This window comes from Plectropomus leopardus, chromosome 15 (assembly GCF_026936395.1).
Source record: "Plectropomus leopardus strain MGB_pleo_1.0 chromosome 15, ASM2693639v1, whole genome shotgun sequence".
Lineage (NCBI taxonomy): Eukaryota > Metazoa > Chordata > Actinopteri > Perciformes > Serranidae > Plectropomus > Plectropomus leopardus.
The window spans coordinates 31,309,109-31,336,071 of NC_142190.1; the positions used below are offsets into that span (position 1 = coordinate 31,309,109).

The following is a 26,963-nucleotide window of genomic DNA, read 5'->3' on the forward strand; positions in this document are numbered from 1 at the left end:
AAAACTGCACACCGACTTTTCCCCCCACATAGATAAGGCAATTCATGAAGATTTGGAAAATGGATAAACCCAGGATATATGGCATTCATTTTTTTCAAGGAAATTTTCTCTTAAATTGTTGTATTTTTCACAGTATAATAGGAAGTGAGATTCAGTCTCTGAACACAGCCTGGCCTCCCTGAGTCTGTTCTGCCTGTGACGGTCTGTTTCTATGGCCAGGCCTTGTCCACTCAGTCTGTATGTGACACCTACAAATGTATGGTCACAATTGTAAAATTGTTTTGTGTGTTTAATTTGAAAAGAAAAAATGGCCACGTTTTATGTATTTATGATGTTTATACTTTTGAAGGTGCAGTTACTTAATGACGGCACCAGAGGACATATTCACCTTGGTGACCGAGAGGCTTCCGTTCCTCAGACAGAAATCGGCCTGCTGTTGAGACACAACTAACATCTCCTGTCTATATCTTTTCCTGTATAAAACAGGTTAGAAATGTGGGTTATTTTATCACCAAAAAATACAAAAGGACTGCTAACACCTTCCATGTTTTGTTTTGATAAGGTTTGATGTATAGAATCGTAGTTTTGGTCAAGTGAAAAACTTAAAACTCTTCCTGTCGGTTGTAATGGCGGTTTTGCTAGTTTCTGTGTAAAGAGTGTAACAAAAATTGCGGCCTTATTTTTGTTTTTGTCTTTATTTCCCACCAAAGCTCCCTGACATATGCACCTTTTTTGCAGTTGTGTAAATTAGATAATATGAGAGAGAGTTAAATGAGCGAAATGTGTGAGTTGTTGTAAAGCTAATTGAGTGATTCCAGTCGTTCATTCAGGTCATGTAATGTTAATATTAAAGCTGCAAACGGGTTGTAATTATAAGGGGTAATTTAGAGTAGCCAAATATGTGTTAATGTTAATATATGTCATTTATGTTTTATAATGTATCCAGTGAAAGCAGTGAACAGTATCATGGGCTGAATTGCAACACTGAAGGCACTGGTTGGGTATATTTTGAAGTGAGACATAGTCTCATAACCTAAAACAGTATTTGGTAACTGAGATATTCCTGTGTAAAAGCAGAATAATACATTCATCAGCAGTTATGTTATTCCAGGGTTAATTTTATGGATCTGTGAATATGGAGGATAATTGTGAATTGAAAGATTTTTGTTAATCAGTTTTTTTATGAAGAGAGAAAAAAAGAGATGAATGCTGTGAATAAAGACAGAAGACAGCCAAATGTTAAGACACAACTAAGGTCTCCTGTCTCTTCTTTTCCTGTTTAAAACAGGACACAACACCTGTTACAGGCAGCACAAGGCGTGAGGCCTGGAACATGTACATTGCCAAAGTTTTATATCTGTCACGGTGGTCAGGTATTCTGCCAGCACGTTTTCTTTGTTTAGGGTCAAATAAAATTCTTATTTAGTTTGTGCTGTAGTGATTTCGTTCAACATTTGATATAATTTTCTTTTTGTTTTGAGATGTTTTGGTTGGGCCGGGTTGTTTAGTTTCTGTCTTGAAGCTTCGGTGTGTTTTGGCAGAGCTTCAGGATCAGCTTGTAGGAGGGACCCTTGTTTTTGTTCAGCTTCTGGCACTGGAGGGCCTTGTGATGGTAAGACTGGGGGTCACTAGATAGAAGATGATCGTAAAATTTGGTTATTCACCTTTGAAAAATGTCAGAAAATATATACACTGAACATGTTTGTTTGTGTTTGTGTGTGTGTGTGTGTGTGTGTGTGTGTGTGTGTGTGTGTGTGTGTGTGTGTGTGTGTGTGTGTATGTGTGTGGTATGTCTACTGTTAATGTTTGTTTTGTATTGGAAAAAGAATTAACACAAAATTGCAAATGTTGTGTGTGGAGAAATGAAGATGCTCGAGGAACCCCCAGCATCAGTTTGGATGCTCAGGGAGAACATGCCAATTTACTCTTGTTAAGTCACCAAAACTACTTTAGGTTTGGGCAACACAACTACCCTGGTAGGTTTGGAAAAAAAGATTGTGGTTTGGGTTAAAATAAGAATGTCAGCTAATTAACAAGAATGTCATGTGAAATATGTGAAATATGTGATTTTTTTTATTTGTTTGGATCATTGACTGACATCAGTTTTCTTTTAAAAAATAAATTGGGGAAAAGGACAATGAACAACTTGCCATAAGTTCAAAATCAAGTCATGGAAATATGTCATGTGTTTGTATATCAGCACCTGTCAAGTCATTCATTTTTATTCATTCTTTATATATATATATATATATATATATATATATATTTATACAAATTTTGTGCTGATTAATTTCCTAATAATTAATTTCTTTTTTCAAACTGCTGTTCACTGCCTCAGAGTTGTATGTGTAGGTCTATTTCCTGAGTCTAACACGTTGAAGTTAGGGGGGACATGGAGGAGAGAGATGTTAAAAAAATAAAATAAAATAAAAACAACTACAAAAAAACAAAAAAACACAAACTTGATGTGTAAATTGGTCAAGTTCCCCTTTATCCTCCTAAATCCTTTATTAAATGTACACATTTTTCCTTTCTTTTCACAGTACCACCAAAAATCATCAACCTCTCAAGAGATATCATGGTGAATGAAGGCTCCAACGTCACCCTCATGTGTCAAGCCAGTGGTAAACCAGAGCCGTCCATCAGCTGGAAGCTCATCTCCTCTTCAGGTAACTTGTTTGTTTTGTAAATAATCATATTAGCTGCAGCTATATATAGCTATATTCACATTCTATCAGGATTCATGTGCCTTAATTTCCCTCCCCGACCTTCTCGCTAGCTGTCTCTTCCCCTCACCCCTCTCTGTTTATCGCCCCATCTTTGACTTTGTTTGACCCCTGACGGATTTCTCGCTTCACTTATTACCCATCATTACCTGTTTCCAGATCATCATTACTACCTAATTGTTTGCAGGAAAGTAAACTGACCCTGTTGTTATTGGACTAATTAATTAGGATAATAGGATGAATGTAAATGTTCTGGAGGCAGTTTGAATGACAAGTTTATTGCAGAGAACATTAACACAGTGTGGAGCATTATTCATCTACAAGCACGCCATGGCAACCATGTCCAAAACCAGGAGAGTTGCATTGTGCATGCTCGATGGCATTTAAGCCTTTATTCCTTACTAAAGAATGAAGTGTTGGCTGCTATTTCTGTATCCCAGTGTGTCCAGGCCTCACTTAATCAGGCAAGATGCTCGCATTCATAATGAGTTACATTTAAAAGCCCCAGCTTTTGTGCTCTCATCTGTGCTGTCCTTTGTATTTGAGCAGGGATCTGGGAATTGAAATGTTAATATGACACAAGAGTGACTGACCTGTCTGTAAGGAGATGAGCGGGGAGAGGGGGCATTGATTGACTCCTGTTTGTGGAATGCTACATGTTAGTAAACATCTTAGTCTGACTGAAATGGTAATAAATTAAGCAAAGCTGGAGTAACACACATAGATAATATGGTTGGGTGTCAATTTACTCTGTCATGTACGCACCTTAACCAGATATGAACTAGCCTAGGCGTCCCAGCTAGCAGGGAACATTACCACAACACTGGCTAATGTTACCTACAAGCTGTAATAATGTTTGAAAGACAACATTTTAATCTAATGTTCAAAGAACCTTTCAAGGATGTTTATCATTTCAAATAATGTTTCTGTAAGGTTAAATGCTGACTAAGATGTAATGCTTTAATTGCAACATCCTGATGATGTTTCAGTGATGCTGAGAGATCATAGAATGTTCTCTTATAAAACACTTCCACAATATTTGGTGAGAACAAAGGAAGAACATTTTCAAATTAGCATTCAAAAAATGTTTTAAGGATGTTCCAGAGGCCTGACATTATTGAACATTTTTAACATTTTGATTATGTTTATAGAGAATTTTAACACTAACTTCAAGAAGAATATTCTGGGAACTAAAAGAAAACTTCCCGCTAAAAACGTTGCTAAAACATTGCATTGTACCATTCTCAGAACATTTTTAGAACCAAATATTACTAGCTGGGGTTGTGCACGTGGTCCATAATCCCTGCATTGGGCTTTTACCCTGAAGACCCTTAACAGCATAAATTCATAGAAGAAAGTTGGGACAAACAAAAGATGAAGAAGTGAAGAAAACAAAAGGAGACAAAGGTACCAAGTAAAGCGTAGAGTGCAGACAAAATGTACAGCACCAAAAAGTTGTTTTCACAGTTTGACATGCAACCCATTTGCTTTTTGCTAACTTGTTTGGTTTCAGACATAATGGGTCATACTTCTGTCAATAAACCAATTCTCCGCCGATGCTTGTGTACTGGGACAAGAACAGAAGTCCAATTAAATGACCTGCCCGTAGCTACACTTAACTGTGCATGTAAATGTACAGATTCCTTTTGTTTTCCTTCTTTTGTTTTAAATCTGGACTCTGTGTATCACGGTGCATTGAGATTCATTAATAACTGCAAGCCCCTTACTCATCACCATTTCCTGTGTGCTTGGGAAGGATTTGTCTTAAAAAATTGCAAGGACTTTTTCATTGGCATACTCTTCCATAGCTGTCCTTGGCCTACTTCCAGCATATTTATGTGTCTATGTCCTTCATTCACAGAACCTGTTCTTATTGTCTATACCCCGCCTACATACAAGGATTGGCAAAAGAGCCTTTATGTATGCAGCTTCATATGTGGAACCTTAAAAAGATTTATAGTTGCTCTCATTGGTTTCTCTATGCTGCTTCAAAGCACTGTTTTTTTATGTCATCTTCTACATGCCAATGTCAGGGAATATCTTATCTGGTCTTCCACTTGTCTTGTTTTTATGGTTTGCTTATAGTGTATATTAACATACTTTTAATCCGTCCTTATGGTAACTTGTGTTCATTTTGTGTTTTATATTGTTGCTTTGGATGTGTATATTTTGATTTTGTATTTCTGTTCCATGTTAACTTTTGTTGTGACCTGTCTTGGCCAGGACACTCTTGAAAAAGAGTTGTTTTTTTTTTTATCTCGAGATTTTTCTGCTTAGATAAATGTTGAGTAAAAATGAATAAGTAGAGAAGGCAGTTGCCTGCTGCCAGTCACACCATCTGGGTCAAATGTTAAAAGGTCTGGGGACTCTGATATCTGCGACAACTTTGACACCGTTAAGTGAGATGTTAAAGATTGGAATATTCTCTTGTTAACTCGTGTTGACGTCGTGTGATTTGGGGCCCATGAGCTCTTCTGTCATCTGTGCAGCATTAATCAGTAACAGAACCTCACAGCGTCTGTAAGAACAACAGAACACTGAGCCATTTCACCAGATGAGCATTGGCGCTTATGCTACCAGTGTTGTCGCACATTGTAAATTCTCGGTGCTCAATAATTTAATATCATTGCCCACTCTGGTTTGACTGATGTACGGTTTCTAGCAGCCAATAAACCTTTATGTTTAATGAGTGAGTATTGCAGCTCACTGTTCAGCTCTGTCTCAGGCTTCTACACTGCTGTCTAGCAGTCAAGCGAGAGCTCAGAACACTTTTTCGGGTATATATTTCCTGAGACAGGATAAAAACATGCTGGACACTCGACCGGAAGCTCTAACAGACAGATTCCCTGCAGCATACAAACATATATCAGCAGAGTACTTGTCGTAACTGCTACAGCAGTGTGAATGACAAGAAATTCTACTATACTACTATACTATAAGTATGGCAATATTAACACCACAATAATTTAAATATGAAGGGAAAAAAAGAAAAAAAGTTCACTTTTTTTGAAATTGTGGCCCACAGTTATGGACTATAAGAAGAAACTATTTGTTTGAAACTTAAGAAGCTTGTGTCCGAGTGGCCTTGGAATATTAAGTTGCCTGAATTTGAGAAGACAAGTTAACATAATTTTGTAATGATTGAAAGCAGCCCAGACACTAACTTTGTTAAGGGTTTTTTGTTTTTTTTTGTTTTGTTTTTGTTTTTTTATACCATGTGTTAAAATCAGTCAAGTTTGGTTGCAAGTATTATTTTATTGCAACCCCGGCATTATTTTCACTTCATCATTTCACTTCTCCGCATCTTTCATTACCTGGTTTCAATGTTCAGCAGTTAAACACAGCTGATCCTGGACCCAATTTAAGAGCTTAACGGATTAATCTTTTTCTATTCTTACTTTCTCTTATTAATGAAAGGATGATAGGGTATAATAGAGTGAAACAGAAAGCAACATGGCACCTTTTTTTTTTTTAAGTTTCCAAATATGATAGATCTTTGTTTAGGCCAGACACAGCAGTAGAAGAAAATACAAATGTGCACTCATTCCCCCAAAGCAAAATCCAGAAAGTTAATTGAATTGATCATAATTGGGGATATTAATGTGATTTTTCATCAGTTTGCTTAATGTGTGATTACTCAGGTCTTCTGGCATTGTACAATCGGGGTTTCCATTAACTCTCATGCTGCGCAAATATAAAATACACCTAAAGGAAACACGTCATTTTCGAAAAGTACATTCACATGAGGTGGTATTTCAGGTGATTCAAAAAAGCCATATTTTGCAAAACAGCAATGGAAACACTCTTTTGCTTTTACAGGTCACATGATTTACGCCATGGGCAAAGCTATGTACTGCCTTATCAGTTTGGTGCATATAGCCTGGCATACACCATACACACACCTGTGAAAAATGGTTTTGCTAATGTCTCAGTCACTACCCTGTACTCTATAAATAGCTATGGCTAAGTGCTTGTCAGTAGGAACTGGCTCCCTCATGATGCAGCAGGAGCTACAAGAGGTGTTATTGCATCACATAACTCTTCAAATGTTGAGTGGATCATCTGGAAGTTTTGAATCCACAATTCCTCTGTGAAATCGTGGACTATCACAGAAATCCCTCGTATGTGGTCGCTGCCACGAACAAGGGGCTCACCTTTCCACTATGGCTCGTATAACACGCCTACATTGCCTTCGATTGGAAATAATGCACAGTTAGCTCAGCTGCTACAATAGAAATAAAGCTGTTAATGTTTCGAATTTCCATCATCATGCTTCTTGGAACGTTATCTCAAGAGGAGAAGTCGCATAGCATCACTCAGTGGAAACGCAGTCATCTTGAAATTGTGTTGTATCGACATTTTGAAAATGTCGCTCAAGTTTTTGTTTATAGCTACCTCTATCGTGTATGCTTTTGTGGCATTGTATATCTTGCTGGCCTAAAAACAGACTCCTTGCACACATAGTCAGCCATTTCTGTGCTTTGTTATCTCAGCCAGGGACAGACATCTAACCACTGCCTGTCCCAGCACACTGTGGATCCTCTTCCCTGGGCCTCCAGTGTGAAAAGCTGCTGAAGACAGCCACTCATTGTTCTGTCACTTCATGAAAACATTGCAATATTTCATTGGTTATCTATAAAAATGTCATGGGTAGATGAAGGGGTTTAATTTAACTTTCTCCTGCAGTATTTGGATGATTTTAACACCCAAAGGAGTGCACTGTTTTGAAGGGCAAGCTTCAAAAGAAAAGTCTAAAAAGTAACTTTGTGTCTTCCGCTATATGACCCCTCCAACAGCCTGAGGGTTCAGTGGCAACAATTTATGATAAGGCAGGTTTCCATTACAGATATTCACAAAACGTAATCAACATTTTCAAAATGTCAATAAAACACAATTGCGAGATGACTGCGTTTTCATTGAGTGATGTTCTGTGACTTCTCCTCTGGCGATAACATTCCAAGAAGCATGTTGATGGATGTTCAAAACATTAGCAGGTTTATTTCTATTGCAGCCACCGCATTAGCCGTCATTACTTCCAATCCAATGGGGTAAAGTAGCTTGGTTTCTTTTTTTTCAGCAGTTGCCATGGTGAATTGAGGTATCAGGGCTCAATTCATGATGGCTTTTTATTGAGGTTGTGGACATGCTGAACTCATGGTGAACATACTCAGAGTTGATTGAACTAATTCAGGTCAGCTGTTCTGAAACCAAATACTCAGAGTTTCCCATCTTGGGGTAAATCAACTCAGAGTTCGGGGTTAGACTCAGTTTGTTGAACACCCCTTTTTTCTGCTTCTTTCCCAGTTGAGAATTATGAAGACTGCGTTGGCAATTATAAATGAAAGTTTGGACAGCGTTTTTGGGTGCAGGAGGCTCATCTCGCTACACAGCATGAAGACCACTTTGCAGAAATAGCAGGCTTGACTCCAACGGGGGAGTGAAATCTCAAAAGTTGATAAGATGAATGATGTGACAATGTGTTGCAGAATTGGTTCTGTTTGTCTAACCCTTTGAAACCTGAGCAAATTGGCTTGACTTCTTTCAAAAACATGGGGAGAACCCAGTAAGCAACTTAAGATGAAATTACCCAAAATTAGCTAAAAAATGAGTAAAAAGTACGAGGAAATGACAAAATAATTAATAATTTTTATTAATAAAATAATTTTTAAAAAACACAACAAAAGCATAAAAAACCCCAAGGAAATGAAAATGAAAAAGTGCTTAAATATAATTGTAATTCTGAATAACATTTTTTAAAGTATATAATTATGATAATAATAGATATAATTTTTGGACTTTTTTCCCCCAGCTCTTTCAAAAATAATTTTCTAAATCTACTAATTTTTGCACGTTTCACAAGTTTCTTGCCAAGTAGCTCATTGCCCCCCCCCCCCTTTTTTTTTTCAGAAGAAGGAAGCAAAGTTTAAAGGTTGAAATACTTGTGAAGGCATCTGATAGTGGTGCTGTGTGGTGTTTCTGTGTTGGCTGTCTGCATCATATCAGGGGATGACAGAAAATACAGACTTCCCTTATTCTGTGCGAATGAGGCTGACGAAACACAGGTGTGTGTGTGTGTGCGTGTGTGTGTGTGTGTGTGTGTGTCTGTCCATCTGTCTAGGGGGGGAGGTAATTTCTAAATTACATGAGGTCCCCTGGTAATACTTGTCCCATGCGCATTGTGCTTTTGACTTGTATTTGTCAAGGGGAGGGATCAGGGTCAGCTCAACTGTGCTGCATTTTCTGCCCTTCAGCAGAACAACAGTCACAACTCACACTGGGAATATGGCTGCTTATTGTTGGTGGTTGTCATGTCATCTGAACCTTCTATTCTATTGTTGTCACTGCCTGTGAGCATGTAGATGGTAAAGCATAGTTCAGGTTCTCACACTTCCTGTGAAAGGGCATTGAATGTGTGACACGTGTGAGTCAGAGTAAGGACCACCGACTCATTGAAAGGCAGCGATGCTTGCATCTCTGGAGAATTTGGCTGCTTTATGTGGATAAGAATTAATTTGTCCATTAAAACCATTGTCTGTCACGGGAGCCATTGTGATTAGCGTTGTACCTTATGCTTTAACCTATAGAACAGGGATACTTGAGAGACATTTTTGCACAATGATTGGAGACCAGGGGCCAGTCACAGCAACCCATTACATGTTTCTTGGATTTCAGAACATTTCTTGGACTTTAGGATCTCCCTAGGATGTTGCAGGGATTTAAGGATGTTTGGTTGATATTTGGTTGATTAGGATTTTAGGATGTTTCCCAGATTTTAAGAGATTTCTAGATTTTAGGATGTTTCAGGCTTTTAGGACTTTGTTTCTAAGATTTTAGGAAGTTTTCAGGATTTTAGGACACCTCTGGGAATTTAGGATGATTCTTGAATTTTAGGATATTTTTAGGCCATCTCTAGGATTTTAGGACCATTTAGAACTACTATAGAATTTGAAGATGTTTCTAGGATTTTAAGACGTTTCTAGGAATTTAGGACTCTTAATGGATTTTTGAACATTTCTAGGATTTAAGAACATTTTTAAGAATGTTCCTAGGATTTTGGGACGTTCTCAGATTTCAGGATGTTTTAAGGATTTCTGGATGTTTCTAGGATTTCAGCACATCTGTATCCTCAAATGGCATGAGATATAGCATTACTTCAATATCTGCCAGTTTGCTTGAAAGTCACAGCTCACAGCTCATTATATGCATTGGTCATAGTGTATCTGATATTATACTTGACATGCACTGGTAAAGAGCATTCCAGATGTTTGGTTCCCAGCATTTGAGACAAAGGTTTGAAATAAAGGCACACGAGTTAAACTGGTCACTACCATTTAACATGTGCACTAAGCTGACCAAGGGTTTTTGCGTCCCTCAGTACTGATAATGTGACCTAATCACAGTATAGTGTATCAGATAGAGCATACTGAGCAAGCAACCTGACCCCATCCTTTTCTACAGGAGGCTGCAATCTGTTGTGTCCCAGCTGGTCTTAGACACTGCAGTTTTGGACAGGCCTAGCTGTCATTCCTTTGGGACTGCTGCAAGTCCCCACAGGCATCAGTGCGCTCCAGCAGAGGTGCTTGTCAGCTGGTTGAGTAGCATTTGAACTCCCTTTACCTCACATCGTTACAATGTTGAAATTGCAAAGACAGGTCTGCCAGTTTCTCTAACTTTCTGAACCTCAGATATTCACACCCTCTTGATGCTGCAATTGGTTGGGTATGTGTATCTGAGAAAGTAGGCAGGATTTATATGTCTCTTTATTTCCATGTAAGTCACTTCCCATTTGACCAAACGTGCAACATTATGAAGCCAAGTCAGTATGTGCACAAGCGATGCATTGATTGCAATTTTCTTGACCAATTCTGATTTCTGATGTTTTTAGAAGTCTGACCTGCTGATTCTGATTTTGGACAATTCCGATTTTTACTTCTTTCTGGAAACTATAATTGAAAACATACACAAACATATTTCAAAATAGTCTTTAAAGCCAAATGGAAACTTGACTCAATGCAAGTACAGTATTTCATTGTAATTATTCCCTAAGAAATTTCCCCACAAATAGCAGTGTTAGAGCACTATTTGCATAATCCTTTACATATAGATCTAAAGTAAAAACCATAGTAGGCAGAGCAGTCACTTTCCTGAGAATACTTGACTGTTGTACAGATTGTAGGGGTATGAAGCATTTGAAGTTAATCCAAGAAATGACATCACAATAAGAAAAAGGCACTGGCGGACAATATCTATTGAAGAGTTCAAAGGGTTAATATAAATATACAGATGATCACATTTGTATCTCCAGAGAAGTCATGAAACTGATTGAACTTGGTATTTCTGGACCAAATCAATGGGCAGCGATTCACTGATTTCAATGAGCTGCTGGTTGACTGCATCTACTTTTTGTTTAATTAATATCAATAGATTTTGATAGTTTGACAAATCTGCGTTGGATTACTAATAGTTGTACTGACTGCAAAATGAACAGTGGGAGGCATGTGTAAGTACTGTTACCGTCAGCATACAACAGTACAGCCCATAATCACTTACCGGGAGTGTTTGATGGCATCATGTCGAGTGGAAATGACACATAAATGATAGTTAAATGGATGCCTTGAGTTAAAACTGTCTGTTTTTTCTCCATCTCAGGGCTCAGATGTTTTAGCTGAGAGTGTAAGAAAGTAGTGCCTAATTAGGAAAAGCGGCTCATTTGTTTTCTTTCTCTTGAACAGCCAATCAATACCCCCATGAACGCAACACAGGATGTTTATCCCATTTCAATATGATCATGAACTAAATTGGATGAGTGCAACTAAAAAGGTTTAACAGGAGAGAGAGAGAGAGAGCGCAGTCTCCTCGTCCCTTTCTAATTCTGACTGTTAATTAGGCAAATAGTGAATTAACGAGTTAAGCAGAGGGTCGAACGGTCTAACAGAGCCGACTGCTGGGCCAGAGGGGGTGACACGTGTTTTTCGGAGGTGTGGGACTCAACCACTCAGCGATCTCTGGGAACCATTGCTGTGAAATCTCATTAGCTGGATCCAACAGCTGGCTTCATTGCTGCTTTAACTTCCTGGCTCCAGTCTGAACAACAGAGCTGTTTTCTTTTTAGACCTCCTAAGGTGCAATCTATTATAACTAGCTATAAATACATTGTGATGTGGGAGGTCATTGAGAAAGCTGAGTCATCCATTGGACGAATTAGTTCAACCTCACAGTCCTGGGCTGAAAACTTTTAGGTAGATTGGTAGGTAGATGTGTGTGTAATCCTCTTTTTATATTCTGGGTGGAGTTTGCATGTTTTCCCTATCCTCCCAGTGTGGGTTTCTGCAGGTGCTCCAGTTTCCTCCTGTAGTCCAGAATCATGCCGGTTTTGTTAACTGATGAATTGCTCGTAGGTGTAAATGTGAGCATGAATGGTTGTCCCTCTCTGTGTCCGCCCTGTGATTGACTGGCAACCTGTCTGGGGTGTACCACTCTTTTTTAAAAAAAGTAATAAAGAGTAATAATTGGCTCATATACAAATGCAACCCTTATTCCAATCTCTCCTTTAGGGCTGCACCAACAAATTGACAAAATAGATTATAATCGATTGTTAAATGTGTTGGCAACAAATACAATTATCGATTAGTTGTGTCACGCGATTATTACGTCACTTGCTGTGTCACGGTACTGTTTACGTCACATGCAGACTGGAGAAGTCGGTGTTTTGAAGAGGCACGGCAGAGACAGAACGTTTCGTACAAAAACTTCAAAAGTTTGGGAGCACTTCACGTTATGCAAAACAAGGAAGTGTGTTACCTGCAAAATATGCAAAAGTGACATGGCATGGCACAGGAGCACGATGGTTATGATGCAGCATCTGGCACGCGTCAGAAGAGTGTGACTTAAGCCTCACCAAGCAGCAGTGTGTTTCATGCGTGTGGTTTTCACACATGCAACGTTGTTGCAACATCGCTGCCTGCTGCTATTAGTACTGCATTTTCATATTTATAAGCACAAATTCTACTCATTTATGAAGTTGTGCAGCTCCTGCACAGCCGACAACCCAGTCCTGTAAATGTTTAAAATAAAATGCATTGTACCAGCAACTGATGGCATTCTGTCTACAGAGACGCTGTCCAAGGGTTTTTGTTTTGAAAGGGAAGCAGGGAAGTTGCAGCAAAACAGCCGCCTTTGTATTTCCTCATCTCTGTGACAGAGAGAGACTTTTAAACTGCAGTAAAAAGTGGTATAGAGTCAATATAATAATCAAAACACCATATTCACTATCTGTTTCTGCTGGCAAATGCATGCGTCACACGTAAAAAATCGACAAGCCACCGTTTCTCTAGATATGCTGGAGCTGACACATAGCGTAGATGCTCCTGACAAGCACTTCTCAGGTGGGCAGTGTGTGCGCTCTCATTTGATAACCTGGGCGCCGAAACAAGACGCGCTTGGTGCTGCTCACATGGTCCTGACATGCGCTGTGTGAAACGGGCCCGACTCCTGAGTTTTAAAGTAAGGTAACATAACAGCATGTTGTTAAAGCTGTCAACATTTAGTTCTTAAGTTGTTTCATAATTGATTTTGTAGTTATTTATTATTTATAATTTTATATTATTTTGACAGCTTAGGGATATTCAAGTGTAGCCTGTTTATGCACTTCTGCACTGTTGTCAATGATAATCTGTTTTTGAGCAAAGTGATAAGTTAATCGAAAAAATAATCAACTGATTAATCGATTCGAATCAAAATAATCGTTAGTTGCAGCCCTACTCTCCTTTGCATCTGCGTAAGTGTGTGTGCGTGTGTGTGTGTGTGTGTGTGTGTGTGTGTGTGTGTGTGTGTGTCTGTGTCTGTGTCTGTGTGTCTGTGGCATGTGGCTACACTTCCACTGAGTCTGAGTTTTTGTGCAACACCAATAAAGAATCTTTATGTCAAACACGGCATTTCTGTGAGTGGCAGCCACGTTCAAAGGCATTCTTTATTCCGTGCTCATCTCAGCACTCTTCATGATCTAAATGTATGCAGTGACTGCTTGCTTATGTTTATTTATTTGTATAAAGTCCATTTCTGAGAAAGTACATTGAAATTCATAGTGAAGATTTCTTTTTTTTTTTGCAGACACCAACAAAACTACAATTCAGAGACGTCTATTGGCTTTTAGCTCAGTGTGGGATGGAAATGTAAATAGACCAGCGTTAGCTTGAGAAGCTGTCGTTTTGATTTTCCTCATGAAAGATAAAAGACAACAGTGATTCAGTCTTTTTTGGGGGGGCTGTTTTTTGGGGTTGTTTTTTCTCTTAGATTGTTCACTTTCAACATGCTGAATTGGAGCTGCTATTTTTTAGTTGCCTTTTTTTATCGGTTTTTATCTCCAATATTCGACTGAGGGCCTGATAAGCAGGCGCGGCAGGAATACACAGAGTCACACTGCACAGTTGTCACCCTGACTCGGGAAGAGAGCAGCAGAGCAGAGCAGAAAATGTCCCAGTGCTCGCTGTAGTCCAAACTTCTGTTCCAGTATCTCCCAGCTGCAGAGCAACTCTCCTCCAGCCTGGGGCCATTCAGTGTGAGCCCAGCTATTGCAAGCACTCCGGGGTGTTAAAAACAGTGAATTAAATAAATAAAGATCCTGCGCGCGTGCGTGTGTGTGTGTGGGTGTGCATAAAGATTGATGATTTTAGGCTGTGGCCGGGGCTCTCACATAGCCGTGACCCAGCTCCCCCTCACCTTTGATAGATAGATGGCTTTAGGGGCTTGTGGCGGATCAGAAGTGATCCTCGGTATCTCCCACAGACCACACAACCTGACTGCAAAGTTTGTCAGCCAGCCGATGCTGCGGTGCATTAAGGCAGCCGAAATGAACATGCACATGATTGAATTTGGCCTAGGAGCAATAAAAGTTTTCCAGATTTGCACAGGCCTGGATGCTTGGAAAGATTCATTTGAAGTTGGAGTTGATGGAATTGGTGGTAGATTGGTCTCTCTTTGACCCCTTTGAAGGTGAAAAAAAAAACTTAAATACTGTAATACAATATCAGTACGGTTTTAGATGTTGATGACAGTGCTAACTTTGGCACATGCTCGGCTTTAATCTCATTGTACATCAGTAAAATTGTATTTTAATCGTTTGAGATTTGTTAGTTTAAGTCAACAAAAAGTAAAAACCTATGGTACAGTTTTCGTGAGTGAAATTTTACTTTCATTTTCCTCCACATTTTAAACTTCTGTCTTCTAAGCATTCTTAGGTTACAGCTGCTGCTATATTTTCAGGTACTCCTATAATGCATACGTTGCATTGCCGTCCCCCGTTTGCCAGATCATTTCTTTTTGCCTGTAGGTTTTTAGTTTGTCATTGCAGGACGATTTTAATCAGAGAGATGGCTTGTTTTATCTCTGCTCATAGGCAATTGTTCTCTTCTTGAATGACTTCGACTATCTCTCGGAATGCCTGTCGAATGTTTTCTTCCATCATGGTCTTGCTGGCAGCGTTAGCCTCAGAGATACAAGCTTGCACAGTTGTACGAGGCTTGGGAGGCATTTTTAGTCCAAAAAACAGTTCAAGGCTATAGTCATTCTAAACTTGTAAAATATTACTGCTGTATAAGTACTTTGTCGCAAGATACAATGCCAAAAGCCACCTTTCACGTACGCACGATACGCCTGCTGGACTGTGTCAGGTTTCAATTTCAATTCAATTTCAATTTTATTTATAAAGCCCATTATCACAAATCACAATTAGCCTCAGAGGGCTTTACAGCAGACGACATCCCTCTGTCCTTAGACCCTCACATCGACTAAGGAAAAACTCCCCCCAGAAAACCCTATAATCGGGGAAACAAATGGTAGAAACCTCAGGAAGGGCAACTGAGGAGGGATCCCTCTTCCAGGACGGACAGACATGCAACAGATGTCGCAAAAAACCCTAACCCAGAATGATTTATCAGAAAGAGAGTGAAGAGAAAGAGAGGGAGAAAGAGAGAGGGAGAGAGAAGGGGGGAGATTCACAGCAACAATAATGGTAACATTAACATAACATATAACAATGGTAATAGACATAAAAATGATATTTGTACGTTATGATAGCATGTAATATTACACGTAAATCTGTAACATTACATTATTACATTAGGTGAGAATGCAGCTGGAGGGTTGCATGCACATGAAACGCGGCAGGATGACATCAGGTTGAAATGCTGCTGGTAACAACGTGATATAAAGAGCGCGAGGGCGCCTACAGGACAGGCGTGCTTCTGTTGCCTAAACACAGCCATGTGCAGCAAAATCCCATCATGTGCTTTTGTTGACATCACATATAGGGACGTCCTGGAACCCAAAGAGCAGACACAAAAAGTCCACTGCAAAGTGGCAATATCTGACGACTTTGGATGAGAGCATGTTGACAGTTCTGTTCATTAAAGTGGAATGAAAATGTTCAACACTCAAAAGAATTGAATTCGACAAATCTGATTCATCTTGTCACCTTCACTTACATTCTGTACATTCTTTATATCTTTAATTCACCTACTGTATCCTTCACTTACGCAACTCTTGTCTTCTATAGTCTAACTTGGATACAAAAGGCCTTGACCTGAGAGAAAATGGTTTTCATTTTTCCTTTTTATGTGCAAAAATATGTGTGCAATTGATGGGTCAAAACCTAACCATACTGTCACAACACATTCTCTTCGCTGGCAAAACTCTTCAATAGAAGTAAAGCTGCCTTATTGCATCAGAGTATCACATAGAACCCCAAACTACCATATTTCTAAATTTCTTTTTTTTTCAGTTTGTTTTCTTCAAAGAGGATGACACATCAAAGGCACATTTAGAAATACCTTATGCCAAAGGCTGATAATCAGTGGAAAAAAACTATTTGTATATTTACCTTGCACAGTGGCAACAACAGAAGCACATTTAGAGACTCAAACTGCAGTGCAGCTGCAGTCGCTTGCTCTCCTTCATTGTCTCTTGGACATTTTTTTTTAATACGCGTTCTGTTTCAGTGTTTGAGAAACAAAAGCTTTTGTTGCTTCTTTTTCAACACATTTCACTCTGACTTCCTTTCCCTCAGGACAACACTGCTAACATTATCTCCACTCCCACTCTGTCTTTGGTTATGTGTGCTTTTCTGTCTGTTAACAGTTCCTATCTGCCATTCTGCTTCTATTTCTTTCTCTCCCCCTGCTTGGACTCATCAATTTAAATCCTGCCTCGCCATATCCCCTTGTTCCCTCTCCTTAAATGCCTATATCCCTCAAGCATCTGCTCTCCCGTCTTTCCCTGCACCTCTCTCCAACGTTGTTCCCCTTGCCCTGAACACAAATATCTCTCTCTTTCCATTTTCTACCCCATTTTCTTCTTTGCCCTTGAGTTTGAGGATGGCATTTCAGGGACACAGGAAGGGTACATTATCTTCTGCAGGCCTCTCCCGAGACTTCTTGGCTCTTTTTTTGCTTTCTTCTCCCCACCATCTTCTCCTGTCTGCTCTCCCTGATGTCCTGCCATGTCACCTTGATGGCAGGGCACAGTACTATCTCACTAATGACTTGGTCACAAACCCACCAGTCCTCTTTAACAAAAACTGAGAAATTAGAACCACAGCTCATGTGTCGAGTTAAGGTGGAAGAAACTGTATATATCAGTAGTCATGCTGTTGTGAATGTTGTCCTTTGTGAACACTTACCCATTAAAATTGAAGAATCCTATAATGAGGGATTCTTTGTGTATTTTTCAGAGCTTGGGTAGTGCTGTGTAGTGGGTACTGAAGTGTCCTGTGAACTCTTTGTTTCTGCTGAGACAACATTTGTTCTCTCTCTAGTACACATGAAGAGAAACATCGGTCTTTGGCACATTGTGCGAATTGGTTTCAATGGCTACGCTTGCTCAGTTGGGTGACTGGCGGTCAAACTGACAGCAGCAGCAGCACATGAAGAGGCTCAGAAGTGAAACTCTGAGAGGACAGACCAACAAGATAATAATGATTTATTACTTTTTTTTTTCATAATGTTGAATAATTTTGCAAAAAAGACAACACTGGCACTGACTCAACCATATTAAATTTAAATGAGAGATGGTGAAGGTGAGTTTATGTAAATGAGATGATTTGAAGATGATTTTTTTTTTTGAAGGATTGCAACCTCTGATGCTCAGCCTGCCAAGGCCCTGGAAGCTGGTGGTGGTGGAGGAGCTTTGTGTCTACTGAAAAACAACAATAATATGACGATAGGGTGTATGTTTGACAGGGAGGTCATGATTTGCTATGGAGTGGCCTCGGGAAAAAATGTAAGCGATAGAGTTGGATAAAAATGATTTGGAAGTAACCATGGAGAAAGAGACAAATCTACTAACTGGTTTGCGAATACATGTGGAAAAGATGTGGTGTAGACCTACTAGAAAATAAGGCATTGGTGACCGAATATGATCAAAAAGTCAAAATTAACTTCATATTAAAGTATGTCCTCTGTCAATGCCCAATGGAACCACACAGAAAAGAGTTTTCTGATATGAGAACCCTATCAGCAGAACAACATCATTTGTCTGTGCCTTCTTAATCATTATACATCACTTTTAAAAAAATAAGTCAGTTTTGCAATGTGACAATGCTACAGTTACAAGTTTAAGCATGGGATGACAAATAAAAATCTGTCAAAATTGATGTAGTTATTCAGTTTGAAAATACGGTAATCCTTGGGTTAGATTTTATATGGTAGGGTTATACTCTGTATTATTACCTGTTTTTACAGCTACATGCGGTGCATAGTTGTCAAAGTAGTATTTAGTTACTTTCTGTTAAAGTTAAACTTTCTGTTAGAGTTGGTACCCAAAAACAATGAATCTTTTGAAATCTTCTGAAATCTAATATTCTTCATGGAATCTATTGAGGTTAAGTTTTCCATATTTGTATGGAACAGAAATTGTAAATTACTTGAATGCTGTGCCTCAAAGATTCAAGGTCTGTACTTCAAGGTCTGTATTGTTTGTTGGCTAAGTGGGCATAAAAAATAATATTTTAGACTGCTACGTGCTGAAAATGAAATGGGCTGTCGAAAATATTGAAATGTTGGTCAGAAGGCACTGATCTATCCAGTCACGTCTCTATTAGCTTTGCTTATTTATGCTCTTACGTTCATGTGCACAAACATAAGTTGTGATTAATATTGGACAATGATAACATGACTAAGAGTTACTCATATAAATAGGGAAGTGTAGAACTCACCACTTTTTAACTGTCCTCCGGCTTTTCTGCTCCCTGATCAGTTGAGGTTTTAAAATGTAGAAAGAGTAAAACCTGTGAAAAAGTGTGGAGAGGACTGACCACATGGTAAAGTAAGCCCATCTCAAAATCCATCTCTACATCAGAAGAGAAGTGGGTAGTTAAAGACTGGTGTCAGGACAACAACCTATGAACTTTAGCAAGACTAAGGGCTGATGGTGGACTTAGGGGAGAAACGGGGAAAGAACTATGCACTCCTGTAATATCAGTGGGTCCTTGGTGGGGACGTTGGAAAACCTCAAGTGCCTTGATGTCCACATGAGCTGGATTGCCTTTTTCCAGTCTTTACTTCTGTCTCATCTTTGGATGTGTTTGGTGTTGCATTCCTGGCAGGGCCCCCCATTGGGACCACTATCTTGTCCACTTGCCAATAACCCGCTGAGAGAATGTCGAGAGACAACCACGCTTCACCTACTTCTCTGGCCTCATACATTCTGGTTCTGCTAACCCCAACGTCATTTTCTCCACAATAAACAGGCTCCTCAAACCTATGGACAATCTCTTCCACTCCTTTACAGTTGACAAATGTAACTCCTCTCTGTCATCCCAAGCAAAAATTGAGACTATTTGCAACTAACTGGCATTCTTCCAGTTCCACCCAACAGTGAATCCATCACTCCCCCTTTAATAGACCGATCATCCACCCAATTCTCCCTGGTCTACCCTTCCAACCTCAATAAATCACTGTTTGGCATGAAGTCTGCCACCAGAGCCCACGACCACATCCCCTCCAGATTAGTCAAAGCTTGTCTCACTGCTATCTGGCCACTCATCCTCTATGTAATCAACTTCTCCCACCCTCAAACTCGAACTAACCCCAATCTACAAACTCTACAAATTCTACAAACCATTTCTATCCAGTTTGAGATACCAACACAGCACAGAAACCAATGACTTCCTCCTCTAACCTTGTCCCCTCCAAGTATCACTGGCACTGCTGTTTCCTGGTTTGAATGATATCTCTCCCACTGCCAATATTTCATTAGTACATTAGTATCAGTAAATTCTCTACACAGCTCTACATTACCACCAAAACCATCACTACGGCCACTAACTTCACCCCCACAAACTCACTCATGGATAAAAATCAATCAAAATCAAGTCCTGCCACAATCTTTCCTTTTTCATCAATGACTCCACCGTTACTGTTTCACACACATCCAAAAGTTTGGTGTCATCTTTTATCAAATCCTCTCCTTTAAACTCCACGCCAACGACATTCCAAAAACCTGTCTTTTTGCATCTTGAAAACATTGCCCGCCTTGTCCCTCCGTCTCTTTCTCAGCCCCTAAAACACTCATTCACACTTTTACCACCTTACAAGTTGACTACTTCTACAGTACAGCACATTCGCCAAAATCCTCAACAAACTGCAGTACATCTGAAATTCAGCTGTCCATGTGCTAATTTACTCCTTCGCCGCATTATATCACCCCAGTCCATCAAAACCTCCACTGGCTCCCCATTCAATAAAGAACCTAGTTTATAATTCTTCTCATCACCAACAAAGCCCTTCACCGACTAACCCCCTGACCTCAACGACATCCCACACCGACAAACTCTTGCCCACAACCTCAGATCAACCAATGCCCCTTTTACCTGATTAAAGCAATGGATCTGAGGGGAAAAGTCATTTTCAATGGTGCACCATCCCTCTACAACTCTTCCCCCCCAACTACTCAGAAATTCTACCTCACTCACCTCTTCAAAACCACATCCCAAACAGCTATTTAAAGAGTAACTAAGCCCCCAAAACACATTTTTTTCAGTTGAAAATCTGTCTATCTAAATATGTATCTATCTATGGGTATTTAGTAGTGTTTTTATTGATTTAGGTCCAACTCTTGACATTTGAGTGAAAACTAGTAAAATTCTTCATATTTTAGAAATATGGTATGGTATTTTAGATCCTGGTAGCAGGAGACTGCTTTCATCTACAAATGAGCCCCCTGTTGCTGTTGTGTCGCTGCCCTCTCACCACTTTGTGTATGTGCAGAGGGCAGGGAGGTGTTGTGGATCGAGAGGCGGCGCAGTGGGGTGATTAGGTTGTCTTAACCCCCCTTGCAGCCCTGCCCATTTTTTAAGACTTTTTCTCACATTCCAGGGAGGAGGAACTCAAGTTAAAAGCAGGGGGATTGGTAACTTTTTAACTCTTTTTTTTAATTTTTAATTTGTGATCCTTTAGTTCAACCCCATCCCCACTCCCCAAATTCCCCTTTTACTGTCATAGTTGTTTTGTTTTTTTCACACTAGTTTCTTTTGTAACATTTTTTTACCATGTAGAGTGCCTTTGAGTATCTTTTGAGATGAATCATTGCTTTTTACAGATGTTTTTCGCAATTGTTTTCATGATTGCATTCCAAGTAACACTGATTTCACGTGTCAGTCTGGAGGACAGCTGTACATGCCGCTAATGTGAAGCCACATGCCGTAAAACTGATGCATGATCTGAGGACTTTGGGAATGTGCGTCAGCTGGCAGCCTTGTCTTGATTAACTCTCCTCAGAGAAATACAGCGTGCCTTTAACTGACACTGCAGTCTCTATTGGCGAAAAGCGGTACAATCTTTTGCAAGAAAGCCAAGCAGAACAGGAACAGAGTGGAACCTGCACACCTTTATGAGTCCTCCCGATACTGCTCGTCAGGTGATCAGTGTGCCAGTGAGAACTTCCATAACAACCTTCCCAGGTGCAATTCAGTAATGTGCCTAAACCCAGCAGAGTGAATCCATGTGCAATTTATTACTGTCAGCCACCAACATCTAGGGAGGAAGCTTGAAGTCAATTACGTCTTTTGTTTTTCACGTTGAGTGCTGTATTAAGTGTCTCTGTCAAGCATGTCAAATTGGTACAGGAAGAAGTAGCAGGGCTGGCATTTTCCTCCCATTCATATTGTCATATCTCAGTAGTAGTCCTGGTGTGCTTGCAGGCTTAAGAGACCCACATAAAGGAGTAGAATATGAATGTTCTGACAGACAATTGATAATGAGTGGGAGCTGAACAAAGCGAGTGTTGTAACATCCTCACCAAAATGTCAGTAAGCTCAAGAACTGGTGTTGAAAGGAACACGAGAGAGACATGTGTAGTGGACTGCCTTGGCGTGGTCATTACATTTGTCCCTCTGAGGAACTCCAGAGCTCAATGTCCCCTGGGCAAGTGGGGGACACGTCAAGAGACACTGTTTTACGAACCCAAAACATCCAACAGAGGGTTGTTAATTAACTTAACTTATACTCCCTGGGGATGTCTGCAAACACGCTCTGGCTTCTTAAGCCACGGGAAAGTGTTAGTATCTGACACCCTCCATCCTGACATATGGTGGAAGGTAAGCACTCCGAAGGTCCCATCAGCATACCACAGGATGTAAGGCATCTGAACGACCTCCTGATCACCCAAGCAATACCAAACAACCATCGTATTGCCTCCCCTGCTGAGATGACCAACTGGTCGAACATTGGGTAAAGTCATTATATAACCCTGTGTTGTGATAAACATCTGACAGAATGACTTGGACCAAGGTTGTAAGTTAAAATTTCCCTTCTTCCCTAATCTTTGTGACTGGGGGTGAGGTTGTCTCCATGCTTCAGTAAGCAGATAGGAGCACCTCCCATTCTTTTCATCTCATGTAATTTGAATGAGTTAGGTAAAGTACGTTTTGTTCCCCTTTGTTATAATGGAGCTATACTGCCATCTAGTGGTCTTAGTTATTAGTAAGCTCGTAACCAACTTTGTAGTTATATCGTATTTTGAATTCATTGTATAATGTTAAAAGTAATCCAATATTTAAGTAATCACAAGTTTTTTTGGATCCATGGTACAATGTTATGTTATGTGTGGTCACATATTTCACAAAATTGAGCAAAGGATCTTCAGAATCATGTGTTACGTTATAAATTACTTTTAGGTCTCCTAACATGCATTTGAAGTTACTGTGATGAGACTATAGTGATGAGGAGATGCGTGAATTTATACACCAGTTAGATCGCGTAATTCGTCATAAAGTTCAGAGACATAAATGTCTCCTAAATTACATTAGGTCTTTTTAGAAACTTATACCAGATGCGCGACCGCTCGGTGAAAAAAGTTCGCTAACTCCGCCTTCCATCCCACACCCCAAATCGAAAGATAAAACTGAGTGACTCTCTCTAAAGTCAGCTCAGAGCTCTCTCTCTCTCTCTCTAAGCTCACTCTTCTCAAGGCTTCTCCTCTTCTCTCTTCTGAAGTTTTTCTTCGCTCCTTTTTACCATGATTGCGTCTCGTGCATCCGCGCTCGCAACTTTTCTTTTCTTCAATTTTATAAGCGGGGCCGCAACAGCTCACCAGAGCTTTGCTGAACTTTAACTTTTGAAGCCATTTTCTTTTAAATCCTCTTTGACGCTTTTCTTTATACCAGTTTTGGTCAGTAAAGACACTTTTGGTAATTCGTTTTAAGTAAAATCAAATTAATAATTTAAAGTGACTCCTCAGACCAGTGGGATTACTTTGATTATTTCTGCGAGTTTTAACTGAGAAGGACACTCCATGCATTATCAACTCTGCCACGGATCTAGAAGCAACACCTGCTGCACAAACTATCAGCATCCGTTGCCTGCCCTTAAGGACTTTGTTCAAAGACTTTTACCGGTTCGCTGAGGCGAACACCGAGGCCAGTTAAAGACCGCCGCACACCGACTCCACCTGCCCGGCCGCCGCCGCCTTTCAGCGGGTCACCTCGTCTGGAAGACGCGCAGCTCTCCCCTGGAGTGACGCGAGGACCTGGACCTCCCCGGAGAAGTCTAATCAAGTCGACAAAAGTAGGCAGAATAACATTTTCTAGTGATCAGAGTTGATGTCGTATAGCGAAGCTTTAATGCCAAATTTCTAAATTCTACGTCACCGTTCAGTGCGCATCCACGCTGTAGACGGTCACGTATTTCCTCCACTATCATCCATAATTAATTATTTACATCACCTGAACATACATCACGTAGGTTCCCTTTTATGTATTCTCTGTCTTTTTATATGTCATATTATTTCATCTATTTACTCTTCATTTTATTAGTCTAAATAAATTATCCTCATTTATCGCCAAGTCGTTGTCTGTGGGTATTATTTCATGAGCGAAACAAGATCAATGTATACAGAATAAACGGTACAGACTATGAGATTGATTTAAGTAATGACATGTCTTAACACTGTCACAATTTAAGATTTAATTTTCTCCTGAATGGAGAATGGTGCCCCTTTTACTTTAACGAGTGCAAAATCCAAATTTTAACGTAGTTATTAATAACCGCTACATAATTGGCGCCGTCCGCGTGAGGCGTATAGTATATCAGTGTTTCTCTTATGAATAAATACGACCAGATCATCCTTGGCTGATAATGTGAAATGTTAGTGATTTTTTTTTCAAAGTAAAGTCATGACGCCTCATTATGATCTCATTTGATTTTGAATGAATTTACCCTGTCTGCTGTCTGCTGGTAATCTTGAAAGCGCATTGTTGATTTTCTTTGTGGTCTGTGTGTGAGCGTTAAGCATTGACAGCCGCAACTCTTGTGTGTATATGACTTACACTTCCTGCTTAAAGAGTAAATTATAACAATGTGGACGCACGGCGTTATACGTGAGCTCTTTACAACTGTGTAACTACAGTAACTCTCTTGCCCAGAAGTGGCATTCGTGTAGGCTACCGATAACCGGGTACGCCGAATCTGAAACAGTGGAAAAACGCTGTGTTGAAGCTTCTGTATAGCTTTGTGCTATTTGTAATTTGCATGCTACGGCGCATTTGTGCGCTCAGATTTAAGGCCTTTGGTAGGTGACGGTGACTGCGTGTTCCAGAAGCCGAACATCCTGCTCTGAGCTCGGGGATATTACGCCGCGCATTCCGGCTAATTTTCCCTGCCTCAGCCCCTCTGCGCTAGCTTGTTAGATTAGCTACCTAACCGTTAGCAACTGCCAAATCGCTGGTAGTAGAGGTGTTTTCAGCGGTGCTCGAGACCGCGTCGAGGTATAAATACCCTCGCTGTTCAAACGAGTAAGCTTAGTCTGCTTGTTCTGAATGTCCCAGAGCGGACCTCTGTGTGGTTTGTAGTTACTGAAGTGGCTCAAACTTTGTTGAAACCTGTGTGGTTCAGTAGCCCAGTATTTGAACTGGCTGTTTGTCTCATAGCTGGCTGTGTTGACAAGTTGTTTCCTCAGTGTCCTGAGCGAAACTGTGTGCTTCTCGCCTGAGCAGGTGAGGGCATTCATGTGGGCGGTGCCGGGAGTCGTCACGGCTGACGTAAACCTCCCCTGGACGCCACAGCCCCTCTATAAAGAGAGAAAGAGTGAATAGACCGCAATCGCGACATCGTGTGGCCGTTTTGGTTAACTGAAACTTGAGGAGTGATTATTCAAACTGTGCATGCATATAACCGACTGGTGATGAATTTTCACTTAACTGAAGTTTAACACTGCAAACTTTGCAAAGTAAATTGCAGAATTTAACCTTGCCACTCACTCACTTATATTAGTGTACTAATCCTATGCTAATTCACTTTCCTCTTTCTTAATCTGAGTCCTAAAGTTATAACACTTTTTGACTTTGTATTATATTCTCAAACACAGTTACAAATTAAGTCAAGTGTATACACCTCATTCACTTTTCTTATATTTTGTGTTTGATTTATGATCAGTTTAATAAAAAAAAAAAAAAAAAAAATTTTAACAACTGGTTAATTTAACTGACTGAGTTAAAGTTAAATTTCCCCCTTATAATTTGGTTTAACTTTGTCCTCACTTTGCCCCCAGATGTGTATCTTCTGTTAGTCTGCATTGCCTCTAGCACTTACACTATAAACAATTAACCGCTTTTGGTTAATATTACAGTAACCTGGTACCTCATCGAACAAAGAATTCATTGAATTCTGTTTGTACTTTTAATCACTACTAATCAAACACCTATAATAAAATAAAATAACACAAAATATAACCTGATTGCCTGCAAAACTCGAAACAATGTTTCTTGAATTAACGACGAAGGCCCTGACTCACCCATTAAAGGGAAAAACACTGACCAAAGTGTTGGGTAGCTTGGCCTCAGTGTTGACTGCACGGCTCAAACATACACAACAGCTGCTCGAGCAATCAGCAGGTAAGCTGAAATCACGTGTACAACAAACTGCACAACTGCAGAGGGGATCAAGGCTCCTCCAATGGCAACTTGGAGCACCCCAACGAGTTTCAGCAGAAGCAGAGACACATGTAGATGACTTGAAGGCTCAGCGTAACACACCAGAGGAAAAGAAGATCAAATTGAAAGATGAGATTCAAGAGCTGGAACTGTCACTCCACAAAAAGGAATGGGAGCTAGCTAAGACACAACATCAGCTTGAAAAGGTAAATCAAGTCTGTGATGACTCAAACCATCAGCTCCAGCGTGCAATAGAGTACATGGAAGACCTCAAAGCTCAAAACAGGGCCTACTGCTTGCACTTTGAAGCTGACAAAAGGGAGATGCAGCTCATGCAGCAGCAACTGACCAAAGCCGAGGATGTGGTTAAGCAGGCCCGCCAACAACAGGCAAGTACAGAAGGAGAGCTGGAAACCCTTAAAAGAGAACTGCGATATTCTCTTGCTATAGGTCGGAACCGACAGACAAATCTTGATGAAGCTTTGCAGGAAGAGAAGAAAGACAAGCTACTCACCAAGGGAGCTCAAGAAGGCTGTATGCTACTCTTCTCCCCCGTCCGACTAGACCCTCTTTTGGCCAACAGGGCCCTACCTGATTCGGGCCCTAAGTGGCTCCTCCCATGTCAGGAGTAACTCCGCCTCCACAATCTTACTTGCCTCCAAACTGGCAAACCTCTTTGAGTCTTTCTGATCGAGACCTTGATAAGATTGCTCGAAACATACCACGCTTTGAACCTGATCCTGATGGCTTCCATGACACCACAACTTACTTGAATGACATCGACTTCTACTTGCGAAAATTCCCCAATGCTACGATTG

The 26,963-nt window shown here is 40.2% G+C and overlaps 1 protein-coding gene across 5 annotated transcripts in view; it reads left to right on the forward strand.

Annotated features, from left to right (window-relative positions):
* Positions 1 to 26,963, forward strand: part of ntm (neurotrimin) — a 574,312-nt gene that overhangs the window by 520,544 nt on the left and 26,805 nt on the right. For all 5 annotated transcript variants that reach the window (XM_042500021.2, XM_088088929.1, XM_088088927.1 and 2 more), the window contains one exon: positions 2,544 to 2,669. In XM_042500021.2, coding sequence (XP_042355955.1) covers positions 2,544 to 2,669 — 126 coding nt within the window. The remainder of the gene's footprint in view (positions 1 to 2,543; positions 2,670 to 26,963) is intronic.